This window comes from Uloborus diversus, chromosome 9 (genome assembly GCF_026930045.1).
Source record: "Uloborus diversus isolate 005 chromosome 9, Udiv.v.3.1, whole genome shotgun sequence".
Taxonomy (NCBI): Eukaryota; Metazoa; Arthropoda; class Arachnida; order Araneae; family Uloboridae; genus Uloborus; species Uloborus diversus.
The window spans coordinates 136,878,724-136,893,856 of record NC_072739.1 but is presented as its reverse complement, the minus strand read 5'-3'; the positions used below and the strand labels follow the sequence as shown (position 1 = coordinate 136,893,856).

At 33.3% G+C, this 15,133-nt stretch overlaps 1 protein-coding gene across 1 annotated transcript in view; it reads right to left on the bottom strand.

Moving 5' to 3' along the window:
- Positions 1 to 11,956, bottom strand: part of LOC129230628 (uncharacterized protein C05D11.1-like) — a 58,332-nt gene extending 46,376 nt beyond the window's left edge. The window contains exons 1-3 of the mRNA XM_054865044.1: positions 11,843 to 11,956; positions 10,810 to 10,990; positions 2,603 to 2,685 (exon numbers count right to left, since the gene is read on the bottom strand). Coding sequence (XP_054721019.1) covers positions 2,603 to 2,685; positions 10,810 to 10,960 — 234 coding nt within the window. The 5' untranslated portion in view covers positions 10,961 to 10,990; positions 11,843 to 11,956. The remainder of the gene's footprint in view (positions 1 to 2,602; positions 2,686 to 10,809; positions 10,991 to 11,842) is intronic.
- Positions 11,957 to 15,133: the final 3,177 nt, after the last annotated feature.

The window sequence follows — 15,133 nt, the reverse complement described above, 5'->3', positions numbered from 1 at the left end:
GTCAAATCAGAACTAATCTCGAATAAGGTTTTTGCATCCACCACCACTACAATTCATTACATTACTAATTTTTTCTCATGAGCTAACTCTGATCAGAGAATCTCATAAATTATGTAATAATGAAAAAATTCAATAGGTAATACTCAAAAGACCATAGCGAAACATCTTTTTTTATACATTAATAAATTACAATGTTATATTAAAGATGATATAAGGTCTCAAGTCTGCCGAAATTTTAAGAAAAGTGGCCAAATTTAAAGACTTGACAAAAAGATGAAGGTAACATACAACTTTAACATTTGCCTGTAACTGGACATCCATCAGCTAACATATCTTCCAATTCTCATTGAAACTCGCTAAATTTAGAGACTTTTCTTAAAATGTCAGTAAAATTTAAGATCTCATATTTTTGATGTTGGGGAGATGAGAACAAATAATTTTTTTTGTGTGTCAAAAACATGTTTTAATATGCTTTTCTGACAGCTACTTATTTTGATTTTTACATTAAAGTATTCTGCTGTGGGCAGGTAAACCTTTTTCGAGATATTTGAAGAAATGCGAGTTGGATTCAATACTGACAATAGGGAAATGTTGGAATTAGACGTTTTTTTAACGATTCTTTTCAGCAGAAACTAAATAAGAAAGTTGGTACAACAAAGTTAATCTACAAGAGATGACAAAAATGCTAAAAAATTAAAAATTTGCAGTTACTGCCCTTTACCAACCCACAGCAGCATTGCATGGGTTCCTGGTTAGCGTCATCATCTTTCAGTTTGTATGCAATGTTTAATGTCTTCAGGTCTAGGTTTCAGATCAGATTTTCAATACAAAAGAAAAAAAATAGCATGGGTAACTTATTTTTAATGAATTTTTTAATAATCTCTCTCTACGCAACACTATTTTTATAAACTTACTAGCTTCGTTGCCCGGCTTTGCATGGTCTACCTCGAAAGTAAAAGTTATGTCAAGTGACGCATGTTCAACAATCTGGCTTCAACTAGGGAAAAAAAATTCCCATCAAAATAATCATTCTAAAAGAAAGAAAACTGCAAATTAAAATTTCCTGAATAAATTAAACGCAACCCTCTATAAATACAACTAAATTCCTTGATTTTCTCCTGCTGGCAGTACAAAAAAAAAAAAAAAAAAAAAAAAAAAAAAAAAAAAAAAAAAAAAAAAAAAGAAAGAGGATAAATCCACAAATAATAATCAAAAAGGGAAATTTTTACCTCAAAAAACAAAAACCAAATTTAAACACAGCCAATAAAAAAAAAGGGGGCAACCTTCTGAACGCTAATTTTAAATGAGATACTAATTTTAAATGAGATCGTGCAAACCATAGTTTTCCGATATGAAAATAGAGTTCCATTAGGCTTTAAAATGCTTTTAATTTTTTCCTGGTGATTTTACAGCCTTTTTTATTTGAAATTCGAAGGAAGTGAATGAACTCGATGGATATTTTTTGCGGAATCTCGAATGACGTTAAAATCGAACTGATCGGATAATTATTTCGGGCAGAAAGTCATTTAATGCCATTTTCTGGTTCAACGTTCCTTCTCGGGTGCGCATCTGAAGCAAACTGTGTATTTGTATAAGGAACATACATACATACATATTCTTTGTATTATTTATATAGATATATCATTGCCCCAGTTCAACAGTAGGATATCATACCGTTATTCCTGGGTTTCAATGTCTTACTGTGGCTCTGAGGCGACAATATGTTAATCACAAAAGTAAACTTTATATATTTATACATAATGTGCACAACCAGAGCTATAATAGGGTTTAATCCAAGTGGTCTTCATATCAAACACATCACCACATGTTATTGAAATAATTTACTGTTCCAAGCACTGATTTTTTCTAATAATCTTTTATCAGCACAAAAATTCAATTAAATCGAGCAATAGTTAGATCTTGGAACAGTGATGACCAAAGGTTCAAATAATTATGTACCACAGTTATCTAGGGCTGATGTTAATGCATAGCCAAGAATGCATGAAAAGAGGAATTGCTATTTTTGTGACTTATCTTTTAGCTACAGTTTGGGGTTACCCATCTTGGAATCAAGTACATTATTTGCAAAATATTCTAAGTAGATACAAGATTCAAATTAGAATTAATGCGCAATGCAATATTTCCTTGTAAACAGCATATTTGATGACTACTCAATTCTGAAAAAGTATAACAATCTTTCCTTTTATAGCTTAATTCTCCTATAGAAGAAGTTAATTCCTAGATGATCAGGCCTCATCTTATTAGACTATAAATATTGTTAGGTGTGAATTTTGGTTCAAAATAATATGTTTGGGAAACATTTTTGGCACCTCTGTAAAGGGTTGCAGTGACCTGATTGGTAAGGCATCTGTCTCATAAGGAGGTTTTGGTTCCATGCCAGCCAATCAAAGATCCTCTGTGTTTGCTAATGGTGACAGAGGCAAGTTAAAAATATCAGGATCAGAAAGTCCTCCAAGTAAATCAATACCTCTGGGGTGCTGAACCAGGGCTTGCTTGGCTTCTTGTCTGGATCAAGAAAACAGCGCTGTCTTCAATGCACCCCAGTAATTATATACACTACAAAGTAAACCAAAAAGCTCACCTTGTAAGGGTATTTCTCACTCCCCATGAACACCAGATGCTCAAGAGTATGAGGAAGTCCATCATCGTCATGGGCTTCAGTTCCTAAACAAGAATTACGGCATTAGTGTCGGTCAACAAAATAAAAGCTACAAGATATGATATAATAAAAGAGAACAACAGTGAAAGTCAAAAAAGTAAGACTGTCTGCAGAATAAGAATGATGAAGTAATAAGTGTGTATAATTAAAACCTATTATTCAAAGGAAAATAAAAGGTTTTAATTACACCATGTTGATAAAGCCTTTTATCTTAACATGTGCAGTAATATTAAATGGATGTATTAGAAAAACAGTGATGTTAAAATTTTACAAATTGAATCAATTATGGATTGCATTTATGGGTGACTGTTTAGTTCAATGCAAAAAAAAAAAAAAAAAAAAAAACTAAAATGCATATCCCATTACAACCTACTTATTTAGAATCTTTGTGTCAAGCCCAAATAACTTCCCCACTCTCCACCATTTCCCCTTCAGTTTGTCATAGTTAGAGCACAATGAACTTTTCCTCCACCTTGCTTCTGCATCACATAACATTTGCATAAGCAATATGAAGAAAAAGTTCATGTTCTTGCAGTCTTTTAACATTCAATTTATTAAACAAGCTATAATTTCCAAGCATTAAACTACAGTAGAGCCCTGATTTTACATTGTTTCATACAATATCCCGCTTCTGAGGTTCTTTTCTGCTGGCTTCTTAAATGGCTATACTGATAATCAATGGTAAAATATCAGATTTTACATTATCCTTTTCCACACATTCCGCTTAATGCATTTCTTTGTAAAAAAAACAAGATGTTTCATCTACAGGACTAATAAATTTAGTTTTTTTCTTTATTTATTTGTCTTTTTTTTCCCTTCCCCAATATAAATTTCTTTTATTAGCTGTTTGAAAATGCTCCGGCATTCTTTCAGTTCTGTTTTAATCAGGGCTGTGGAGTCAGAGTCGGACTGATTTTGGGGTAAAGGAGTCGTAGTCTTTGAAAATATGCCGACCCCGAGTTTCTTTTTTCCCTTAATTTTCAGACTCTCCCTGCATTTTTTTAAAATTGACTACCAATTAATTTGATTATATGCATAAAGGCCTACTATTAAGAAAATGCTTGTCATTGTGGCTACCAGCTGGCTTGATCGTTTATGGAACTTTATGTAACAGTTACCTACATCATCTCGTAGTTTGCTTATTTTCTAACTTTATTTAACTGATAGCAACTACCGGCAAACAGTTTTGTTGTCTAACATTATCTAATTAATCACTTTCAAATAGTGAAATAGTGAAAGGAATGTATGTATCGCTAGAGCAAGTTGGGAAACTTCTGAGGGTGCTTGGTAAATTCAAATAAGTGTTGGTACGAAAGCGCAAATTAGGGGTGCAACATCGATGTCGATGTTTTGGAAACATCGATGTTTTTGTTAGAACATCGATGTTTTTAACATCGATGTTTTACTTTCAATGTTTTCGGAATATCGATGTTTTGGTTTCGATGTTTTTGTGTTATAATTGAAAATTATAGTAAAATTTGCTCCAATTTTCTCGCGAGGTAATTAAGTTTACTTATGGAATTGCTCCAAAAATTTCATTTATTTGCGCACATTTAAAAAGATTGATTTTTCTGTGTAAAGGATGATTTTTGAAAGGATATCACTACAAGATGGTAAAAGATAACTGGAGGGTGAGGAAGAGGTCAAAGCTATTGGAAGAACTCGACACTGGTAGTCTGTTGCCAGAACCTACAGTCGATTCTAAGGCTCCAATTCTTAAACTTAAGGAGAATCCTATATATTACTGCGGTGAATATTATAACTGAAAAAATTCAGAACTGTTAAAAGTTGTGTCGAAGTATTTGATAGAGATGGCGACTTTTGTTTCATTGGAAAAAGTTTTTTCTCTGCCTGGTGGAATGGTCAGAGAAAAGAGAAATGCGCTTAATCACCAAATATTGGGGGTTACTTACCGTCTACCCAGGGGCGGATACAGACTAACAATTTAGGGGGTTCATGCTAAAGAGTGAACCCCCTAAATTGTTAGCCCCTCCCCCTCCTCCATGAATAAACTTATGGTTTTTAGTATGAAAAATTTCTGAAACTGCTTAGGTGTTTAAAAAATACCACATCTGTCAGAAATATGGCACCTAATAGGACAAAAACCTCACGAATACATTTTATAAACAATTAAAAGCAGTAGTATTTCAAATATTTACTTTAAAAAATAATTCCAAAACTGAAACAACTAGTATGTTGTGGCCATCACGAAACTTTCTTCTATATTTTTCTTTTTTTTTTTCTGATCCCTCCCCATGCTTGACGAGGAAGCAATATTCCCAACAAAAACAAAATTACACATGCAAAAACTTGACGACCATCCCAATGTCTGAATTATTGCAAAAGCAAAGCAAAGAGCGAAAATTGAAAGTTATTTTAAAAGCCTTGCTTGAATTAATTACAAATATTTTATTTGTTAACAAACGTAAGATGGCAACAGTTAAAAATTTTAAATCATTGAGATAATATTTCCGATCATTTCCATACAATTAAAATCACGAGAAATACGCAGACGACAATCTATTACGATTTATCTTTCTTATTGTTGCAATAATAAAGCTATTTTTATTCGCAAAAAAAAAAAAAAAAAAAATCAACACCTCTTGGAGCGATTGGCGTCAAAATTGAACCAAAACCTGTTTACGTATGGATTCACATATATTCCAAATTTCAACCAGAACGTAGCATTACTTCTTGAGATAGGGCACTCACGATGGAAAAAAAGAACGGGCGATTGCGCTACCCCCTTTTTAGCTGTTGACACCAAAATAAAATCAGCTCTTATACCCACTAAGGGCTACTTGCCGATAAATTTTTCTTTCATTCCGTTCATTATTTCTTGAGATACAGCAGTCACAATTGACGACAAAAAAACGTTCTATAGCTCAACCCCCGTTTGAGTTATTGACACCAAAATTGAATCAGCACCTGTTCCTGTTAATGGTAACATATGGACCAAATTTTGTTTGATTCCGCCAGTTACTTCCTGAGGAATAGCAAGCACGCGTAACTCAAAAAACGTCCCATTGCTCCACCCCCCTTGGAGGAATTCGCGCCAAAAACTAATGGGCACAAGTTCACATACGGGCACATATGTGTACCATATTTCGTTCGATTTCATGCGGTAGTTTTTGCTGTAGAGCGGCCACAAAAAACTGGTCACACACAGACGTGACACACATACATACACACACACACACACACACACACACATACATACATACACACACACAGACAGACAGACATTTTCCAAAAATAGTCGAAATGAACTCAGCACACCTCAAAACGTTCGAATCCGTCAAAATTCGAAATTCGAAAATTTGCACGAATCCAATACTTTCTTCTATATATTAGATATAGAAGAAAGTAAAAATTGAAATCATTTACATTTTATCCATAAAGTGTTTGAATACAATGCGAACGGAAAAAAATTTCGACGTTTTAGGGGGCGTCATGACCCGTATGGCCCTTCCTTTGTATCCGCCACTGATTAGGTGGGCACCCCTGCGAGAACCTATGTATATTGAGGTTTTGCGATAACACGGTACACAAATTTTACATTTCCTGCACGATAATCAATCCTAAACACCGATTTAAATTAATAAACTATTTACAGCACATTTAAAAATAAACTCAGCACGACTAAAAACTGAACTATCTAAAACTTACAACAGAAAGAAATTCTAATAGAGACTTTACATTTAAAAAAAAAAACATTTACGAACTCTAATGTTTTATCGATTGAAGCGATGCCTGAAGCTTTGGATATAGTTTTACAAAAACTATCATTGATTAAATTTGTTGCTTATAAAAAGCAAACGGGCATCAGACACTTCTTGGTTACTTTTCATTATACTGGCTCCTGAACCCAGCGCCGCAGTCTAACTGTCTCAAGAAAAGCTATTTTTACTGTCTACATATTTTAAATACATATGCTATAAATAGAAAAGTGATAGTTAATCCCCCTCCCCCCAAAAAAATCGAGAACTATTTACTGTTTCTTATTATGGTATCGGTCCGGCTTTTTTTTTCTTTTCAAACAGTCATTTTCACTACTCAAATGCAATGAACCTTGAAACCGATGACAAAGTATTGTCGCAGATTTTGATGGAAGGAGGGGTTCATGACCCCCATGATCCCCCCTCCTCCTTGTATACACTTCTTACGGTTTTGATCAAGTTTTTTATTCTTTTGAGCAAACATTCAAATACTGTTGCGGGTTTGGGGGGTGGTGTTATGACCCCCTCACTTGAATCCTCCTCTGCGTCTACCCCCAACAAGCCATCCCTGAATTACTCACAATTTGTGTTTAATTACATAGCACTAACAGTACAAAACATTCCTTGCTCTTAATAATAATTGTCAGAACTAATTTTGTACTTTTAATATAATTTGCACAACTCTTTCTCATCATACAACTGACTGTAAGTGCTATGATATATTTTTTCGCAGATTTAACTAGTTTGTATTAATTGTTGCATGTCTTTTTATCATTTTTTGTCTTATTATAGTACCAAGATGTTGCGAAATTATTCCTATTAAAATGTATTCATGATTTGCAGTTCAGTAGTTTCAATATATACGTGGGGTTCGTAATCTTTTGTATTGCTTAAATTAGACGCAATGCCAAACGAATCCCCTGATCCATTAAGAAACATTTGTTAGAGATTATCATCTATGTAAGTTTGTAGTGTAGTGTATTAAAAAATGTATGTTAAATATTGACAAAAAGATCGATGTTTTAAAACATCGATGTTTTTTGGTCGATGTATCAATACCATCGATGTTTTAATTTCCAACATCGATGTTTTGCCATCGATGTTGCACCACTAGCGCAAATCCAAAACATCCAATAAAATATAAATGTTTTTTTTTTAAATCTAAAGACTTTATCTAGGAGAGCTTGCTTATCACTGAAAAGTATAAAATGAAATTAGTACATGATTGCTTGGTTACAACACTCAATAATTGTAGTTAATTCTAAAATCTTCATATTAAGGTTAATTCTGAAGCTGCCAATAAAATTAAAATTAAAAATTGAGTCAAGAAATGCAGGTACAGTAAAAGCTATTCGTACAAAACTGTATACGCTGCATTTTGTGTAAAATTTGCTCCAGACGTACATGTACCCTACCTTTCTCCGCAATATAGTGCAGTATTTTTGTTGAAATTTTAAAAATGAAGTTCAAGATTTATTATAGGGGAAATTTTTCAGAATTTAAGTATCAGGGGTCTGTCCAGAATTTTTCACAGGGTCCGTTTTTTGTGAAAAATAAAATAATTTTGTGAAAAATCAATTATTTTTGTGAAAAATAAAATTAAAAAATTTTTTTTTCTTGTAAAAACGAAAGTTTTGACTCTTGAGATGGTGGAAACTGCATCATTAACACTTAAAGTTGAGTGTTTTCTCTCTTTTCTATTGAGAATATCATTCTTGAGTGTTTTTCTAGTATTTGGGGAGAGGGGGGAGGCATCGCTCACTGGGAGATGGGCACACCTCAAGTATCAATATTTATCTACCATTCTACATCATGTTAAATTATACTAGAAATGTGTTTTGTATAGTATTTAAAATAACTGTAAGAAAAAAAATTAAGCAGGGGTTCAGCATTTAACTTTTCAAGACACAGTTTAAGAGCACAGAGTTTCGTTCAAACCTTATAAACTCCGTGATTTTCACAAAGATAAAAAAATATTTTATTTTTTTACCTCTTAACTAAGCGTACTAAACATCGAAAATTCGAAAAATCAGATTTCCACAGCGGATGCAAAGAGATTGCAATCCTCAAAGTGAAGGAATCAAAAGTATAAAAACGGCTTGTAAAATAAATATTTTTGATAAAATTACTTTTGAATTGCATTTTAGAGTCCTATGATAAACATATCATTAATATCTGGACACAGTTGAAGCAAAAATAAATAAATAAATAGAATAAAAAATAAACCATCGATTCAGCATTTTAATTATTGACTCATAAAAGAAAATGGAATCCCCCTTTGTTACAAAAATAAAGAGACTTTTCATTTATTTGCATCCTAATAAAGTGAAGTTAGCTTGAAAAAAAGAATAAAATATGATTCTCATATCGGATGTAAAAAGATTGCGTTTTTCAAAATGTAGGCATCTATAGAAAAAAATAACGGTAAATAAAAGTTTATTTAAAGTTAATTATCCTTTTTAGTATTGAAAAACCAAACCCATATGACTTTCTCCCAAAATAACAGTTTAACATTGCACCACCAGACATTAAGTGGCGATAAGTTTGAATTTTGTAACCCTATCTGAAGCGATCACATCCGCCCCACCCATACTATCCTTTGCAGTTAGAAATTCATTTCGCTGTATATTATTGATGATTAAATCATGAGTGGGGAGAAAAGTGCGCACTACGCCTATTCAGAGAATGTTGACGCTTTTCCAAAGAAGTTTACAACAACACCGCTGCATAAAACAAACAAGCAGAATTATTACCCAAACTGACTTTCAGCTGTTAATTTCTTTCAAAGAAACCAACAACAGGCATTATATTTATTTGGCGGTAGTAATTATTTATGGCTTGCAGGAGCATCACAAGAGTGCCGATTTTTTTTTTCTTTTGCAAAATTAGCTGATTTCGTATAAGTCGATTCCTCTAATTTAATTTTAAATATGCTGTATTGTTTTAATTTGAGATTTGCTCTTTCAATAAACAATTTGTGAAAGATCCGTTTTTGTTTACCCGAATTTTGTGAAGGGTCCGTTTTGGTTGATCGGATTTTTGTGAAAGGTCCGTTTTGGTTGATCAGATTTTTGTGAAGGGTCCGTTAACGGACCCAAATTTGCTCTAGCCAGACCCCTGAGTATTCCAATTTTTATAAACACTGAAACTAAGTTAAGGTGTCACCCACCAAATGGGTGTAACCGGGGCAGGGGGGGGGGGTTCTTAAGAAAAGTTTTTTGACTTAGCAAAAAAAGTTTTTTTTCTCTTGAAACTCTTTCTCTCACTCTTCTCTGTTCTTTTAAAAATTGAAATCACAGGATTTGATCAACATCTATTTGTTAAACATTAAAAGGGAGCAAATTAATCATTTGCATTTTTTTTTTTTAAATGGGATCTTTTAGAAATCACAACTATGGGATAAATTGATTTTCAAATTGAATTTCTAATGTGTATGCATCTTAAGTTTACAATAAAATACAACGCGACAGTTTCATACAAAGGGATTAATATTTCAATCTCTGTTTAGGGGTTGATCCCCCCCCCCTTTCCATGAGGGGGAGGGTAATCTGAAACAATTAATAAAAAAACTAAAAAGCCGGAGTCGGAAGTTTCAAAATCCTGGAGTCAGAGTTGGACATTTTTTTCTTCTGACTCTGCAGCCCTGGTTTTATTGTCCCTCCTCTGTGAAAGTAGTTTCTTCTGATTGCTCAATCTTCCTTCATGAAAATTAAGGACCAAAGCTGCAGACACCCTTCTTGAAAATCTCGATCAGTCGATGATGCATCTATTGTCTTATCGCAACATGAATTCCTTCAATATCAGATTTAACACCCACTTTTGTTGTCAATTATAAAGACAAAAATGAAATAATGATTCAGCTAATCAAGAGATTTAAAGCATAAAACCGCTAAAAATTTTTACTCGCAAATGCCAACCAAGATGAAACAAATCTACAACCTAAGAAGCACATTTGTAAAAATTTATTGGTGCAGAGAATGTTCTATAAATGCAATTGTTAAAAACAAAAAATAAGTAAAGATTACATTATTTTTTTCACTAGTTCTTTCAATAAGTGTTGATTCTTAAGCAATATGCTTAGATTTTTAACCCTGCCTCCATTTTTTTTGTTTTCTTGCTTGGTACCTTTTTGATTACTGGTCCAACAGAATACATAAAATCAGAGAGTTTTGAAAATAAGAAATTGGCGAACACAGAATCAGGAGTTTCCTGTTATTTTCATACATTCATGCTTTTTCCTTTAATTAACCATTGGAAAATTGTAATTTATACCACAAAGATACATTATCAAAATATTTATTTTTCAGTTTCGGCTGCATTTTTTCAAATTGTAAAAAGAACATTTGACTAAATATAAAAAAGAAATAAAAAAACTCTCTGAAGAAAAGTCAAAAAACATTAATGTACTACCGAAGCATAAATAACCGCCAACGAGAGGTCCGTTTGCTTCAGCGATGCAAATGGACATTCCACTGTTCTTCGATACATATTTTGACAACTTGGCACCTCCATCTGTTAGAATTTGGGCTTTGCATTCATAGTTGGAACTACAGATAGGCATGACAGGATATCTTAGATGATCTGAGCAATGCTAGCAGGTGAAAAAAAAACAAAAAGTCAGAAACCAAATGAAGGAAAAGTGACTACATATGAAATTAAACTACTGATCTCATGCTGATAAAACACTAGAATCTATGTCAGATATCGACAACCTGGTTATCATATCCAGAGACTGCAGCTTTGTCCTTGTTATGGATTCATCAGTATGGGATAGTGAATAACTGAGCTGGAGACCGAATGTAAAATTCATGGACTAACCAAGTAAAAATAAAATGCATGCTGTTTGCAATGAAAAAATAAAAGAATAAATGTCAAGAGAAAAACAATGCATATAAAGTTCAGACTCCAATGCAACAACTGATAAGTGTAAGAACAGACACAGGTCTATGTGAAGGGGGAACCAGTAATTTTTTTTTTTTTTTTTTAGTTTTCTTTAAAATGGGCTGCAATTAATCTGAACATTATGAAAAACTCTTTTGATGAGGAAGAGACATCGGATAGTAAGCAATCCGGCTCATTTAACATGACGAGATTTCATATTAGTTTACATCTTGCCAAAAGAAAAATCTGTTTATTCTGTAGGCCACGGATTCTGAACCTGGAGGAAGGATTTTCTAAAGTTCACAGCAAAAAATACAATTCGTATGAAGAAAGGAGCCCCTTTTAGGTTCTTGAATCATTAACACAAAACAATTTACTGGTAAGTGAGCAACCACACTTCGAATATCACCATACATTTGCGTTTCACTTGCATGGATCTCAGTAAATGACATGACAATCAATTTAGCAGGTCGTAAATATTTCATCAGCATGAGTCTATATATAACTATCATTTCTGCATTAAATGATACAATGAAAATAATAAAAATTTTAAATCTCTCACCAAAACACTCCCGCACGAAGAAACGAAATCAACACCGGTATTTAAGAAAGTGTTGCCATAAAATACATTTAGTTTATTTAATACATGTATTAAATGCCTTTGAAAAGGACGACGATAAAATATTTTCAAAACTAAAGCGCATTCCTTACATTATGAATCTCGCATGTTCAATAATTTCAAGCTTTCTTTGATGTAAAAAAAAAGTAAACATTCGATATAAACTTTATTCTAGCATTCAGTGCTATAGAGTTTTATAACAGTGTTTATATTCACTTGAAAAATTATTTAAACAAAATATTTTAATGAGTTGAATCAATCAAGTGCTTAAAAAGAAAGGAGAAATGATAAATAAAAAAATGAAATGATTTTGTTTTTTTTTACTAGGTTAGAAACCAAAACAAACTGTGACTGTATAAAGTTTCTGTTTTGTTTTTGCCATTCGTTTGACAACAACCACTTATGGTTGACCAGCTGTGTTCGTTGTACCAGTTATCGACAATCTGTTTCTTCACGACTAAGAATCAGAGCGTGACACACGCACTTTGTACTTCATTGTGATCGGACACATCGGAAAACAGCATGAAAAAAACTCCTGCTGAACTGAACATTTTCCAAATCATGTTGAACTTTCAGTAGGGCTAAAGTTAAAACCAAGAATTTGCAATTGCGGCTCTTTTCAACCTATGAATCATCGTCCTTTTTAAAACTTTTACTGCAACCCAAATTTCACTTCATTCCACACGGTACGCTTTGATTTCTTTTTAAATCAATCTTTTTACTAATTTTTTCCAGTCTTAATAATGAATTGTAGGTTTTTGCTAATAAAAATAATTTTTTCAGATGCATAAATCATTCTTAGAATTTGGTTTCCATGTGGAAGACTTGCTGTTCAAAGGTTTAACTATCCAGTCTGTTGGCGGTAAGCTTTCCATTCCTGTTTTTATGTATATTTGTGTAAAGAAAATGAAACATGCTGTCAGAAGTCTGCATGTTTAATTTTTATGTTCAGTCATTTTTGAGATGACAAAAAAATAATTTTCTACCGTTGAATTTACCACCGTAATATACCTTCTGCATTTATTTTTCTCTTCTTTCCAATGTGTTTGCTATTAATATTTAAAACATTACTTTACTACCCCCATCTTGGGATCTTGAGTTACTTGGAAAGTCATGCCTAATGTGACCAGATTTTTCAAACTAAAAGTCAGGACACATGACGGGGGGGAGGGGGGGGGTTAGAATAGTTTTTTTCCTATAGGCTCAATATTTTACGTAACAAAAAAATGCCAAGAAATAACTCAAATGTACCAATGAAGAACAGCTCCTCCTCTTCAATCCAAATCATGGTGGAGGTAGTTCAGCATATTAAACATTAAAGAATATCATTTTACATGGTGTTCTGAAGTTTACTGACAGCAAAAAATCGAAAAAGCGTTTAAAAATCTAGATTGTATGTTATATTTCTTGTGTAACGGAATTTAAACAAAAAAAGCGGGACTTTTTTGACAAAGCAGGACACTTTGGCGGGACATTCCCGTAGCGGGACAGTAAGACAAAAAGCGGAACGTCTGGTCACATTAGTCATGCCTTTTATTGGTGATTTTCTATTGCTGTGACAGGATTTTAGATATCACATCAAGGTAAAAAATAAAAACAGCAAAAATAATTCCGCCAATATTTTACGCAATACCCTGTGAAAATAAAGAAAAATATGGCAATATTTGGATTGTGTGTGATATACTTAAAGTGAGTTTAGAAAACATTTAGAGCAGCAGTTACCAACCTTTTTGATTGTGCGGCCCACCAGTTATGTTGAAAACATGATTGCAAAAACCAATCCATTACTTTTACAGCCAAAATTTATTTACTGGGGGGGGGTCCTGTTTGTAACTGGTCTTAAGTGTAAATAGTACCATATTAGGACTGAAAGTGCGTTAAAAACAAGAGTTCTGGTGATGTTAATCTCTTTCTCCCCTTATGTTTCACCACAGATGTTTAATATACTGTACAAGAACAATTTTCAAAATAATTTTTAAGGAAGAAACTAATTTTATTGCATTCACTTAGCTGTCATAGCTGTAAGGAAACTCAAGAACAAATTATCAAAGTTAAAGCTCCATGGGATTTTTGGTGTTGTTTTTCCTCTCCAAGGGAGTTGATATCTAAACTGAAACTGGATAGTTTTAGTCTCAAATGATTTGCAACATTCAACGCATTTCAATATTTTTTTTTTTAAACTGCAATGAAAAGTCTCATTCAAATAGATAGGCCGAAAAGCCCCTCAACTGCCTCAATTCACTAGTATAGTTCAGGTCCAGATTTAGGGGAGGGCAGGTGTGGCTGCTGACCCAGGGCCTCCACAACAAAGTGGCTCCAACTCTAAAATTTTTACAAAATATCCTAACTTTTACAGGTCAAAAATATCGGATATATACATATATATATAAAAATATTCGGATATATATCAAAATATCGGATATTTTCGAAAATATGATGATCTTTCGGACCCTGATTAGGGGCCTCCACTCCTTTGTTGCCCCGGGGCCTCCATACTTCCAAATCCGACCCTGGTATAGTTAGTCATGCCAGTTCAGTGAAGGAGAAGCACTTTTAACCTGCAGTTTGTGGGAATTTTCATTAAAGAAGTTTCTGATTCAATAGATTTCATTTTCAATTATAAGCTAAAGTTCTTAAGAAATATGAAAAATCTTAATCCTAAAGTTCCTTATTGGCAATGAGCCAGGGAGAGCTGTGACGGTGTATCTAACAAGTAAATTTTCGCAAAAACGGTAATTATACCCCAAGATTTATCTTGGTTCAGATTCTCGACCAGTGTCCATGGCCCAGTAACGCTGTTTGGGGCCCACTTGTGGGGCACGGCCCATGGGTTTGGAACCGCTGATTTAGATGCAGGCCTGTGACTTGAAGGGAGTCAATTTACCCCCCTCCACTTCCCCTAGGGTGGCCCATGTTACTATGGTGAAAATTGAAGTGCCATAAAAATACTGGGGCACCCCCTAATTTTGTTAGACTTATACAATAGACTTTTTCTGTGAAGTTTTGTTACTGTACTTAAAGTAGAAGGTGGTGCCCAAAGGAGCTTAATAAATAAAAACCTACAAAATTTGTGGCTTCACAAGACAGTGCAATATTAAAAAAAAAATTCTTCTTACTATTACTTTTTAATCACTAGATCAATTAAACAGTAAAAATTAATTTACAATCTGGCACATGCACACTTGAAAATATATTTTTATTATATAATGATTTGAATTATTTCAAAATTGAGTT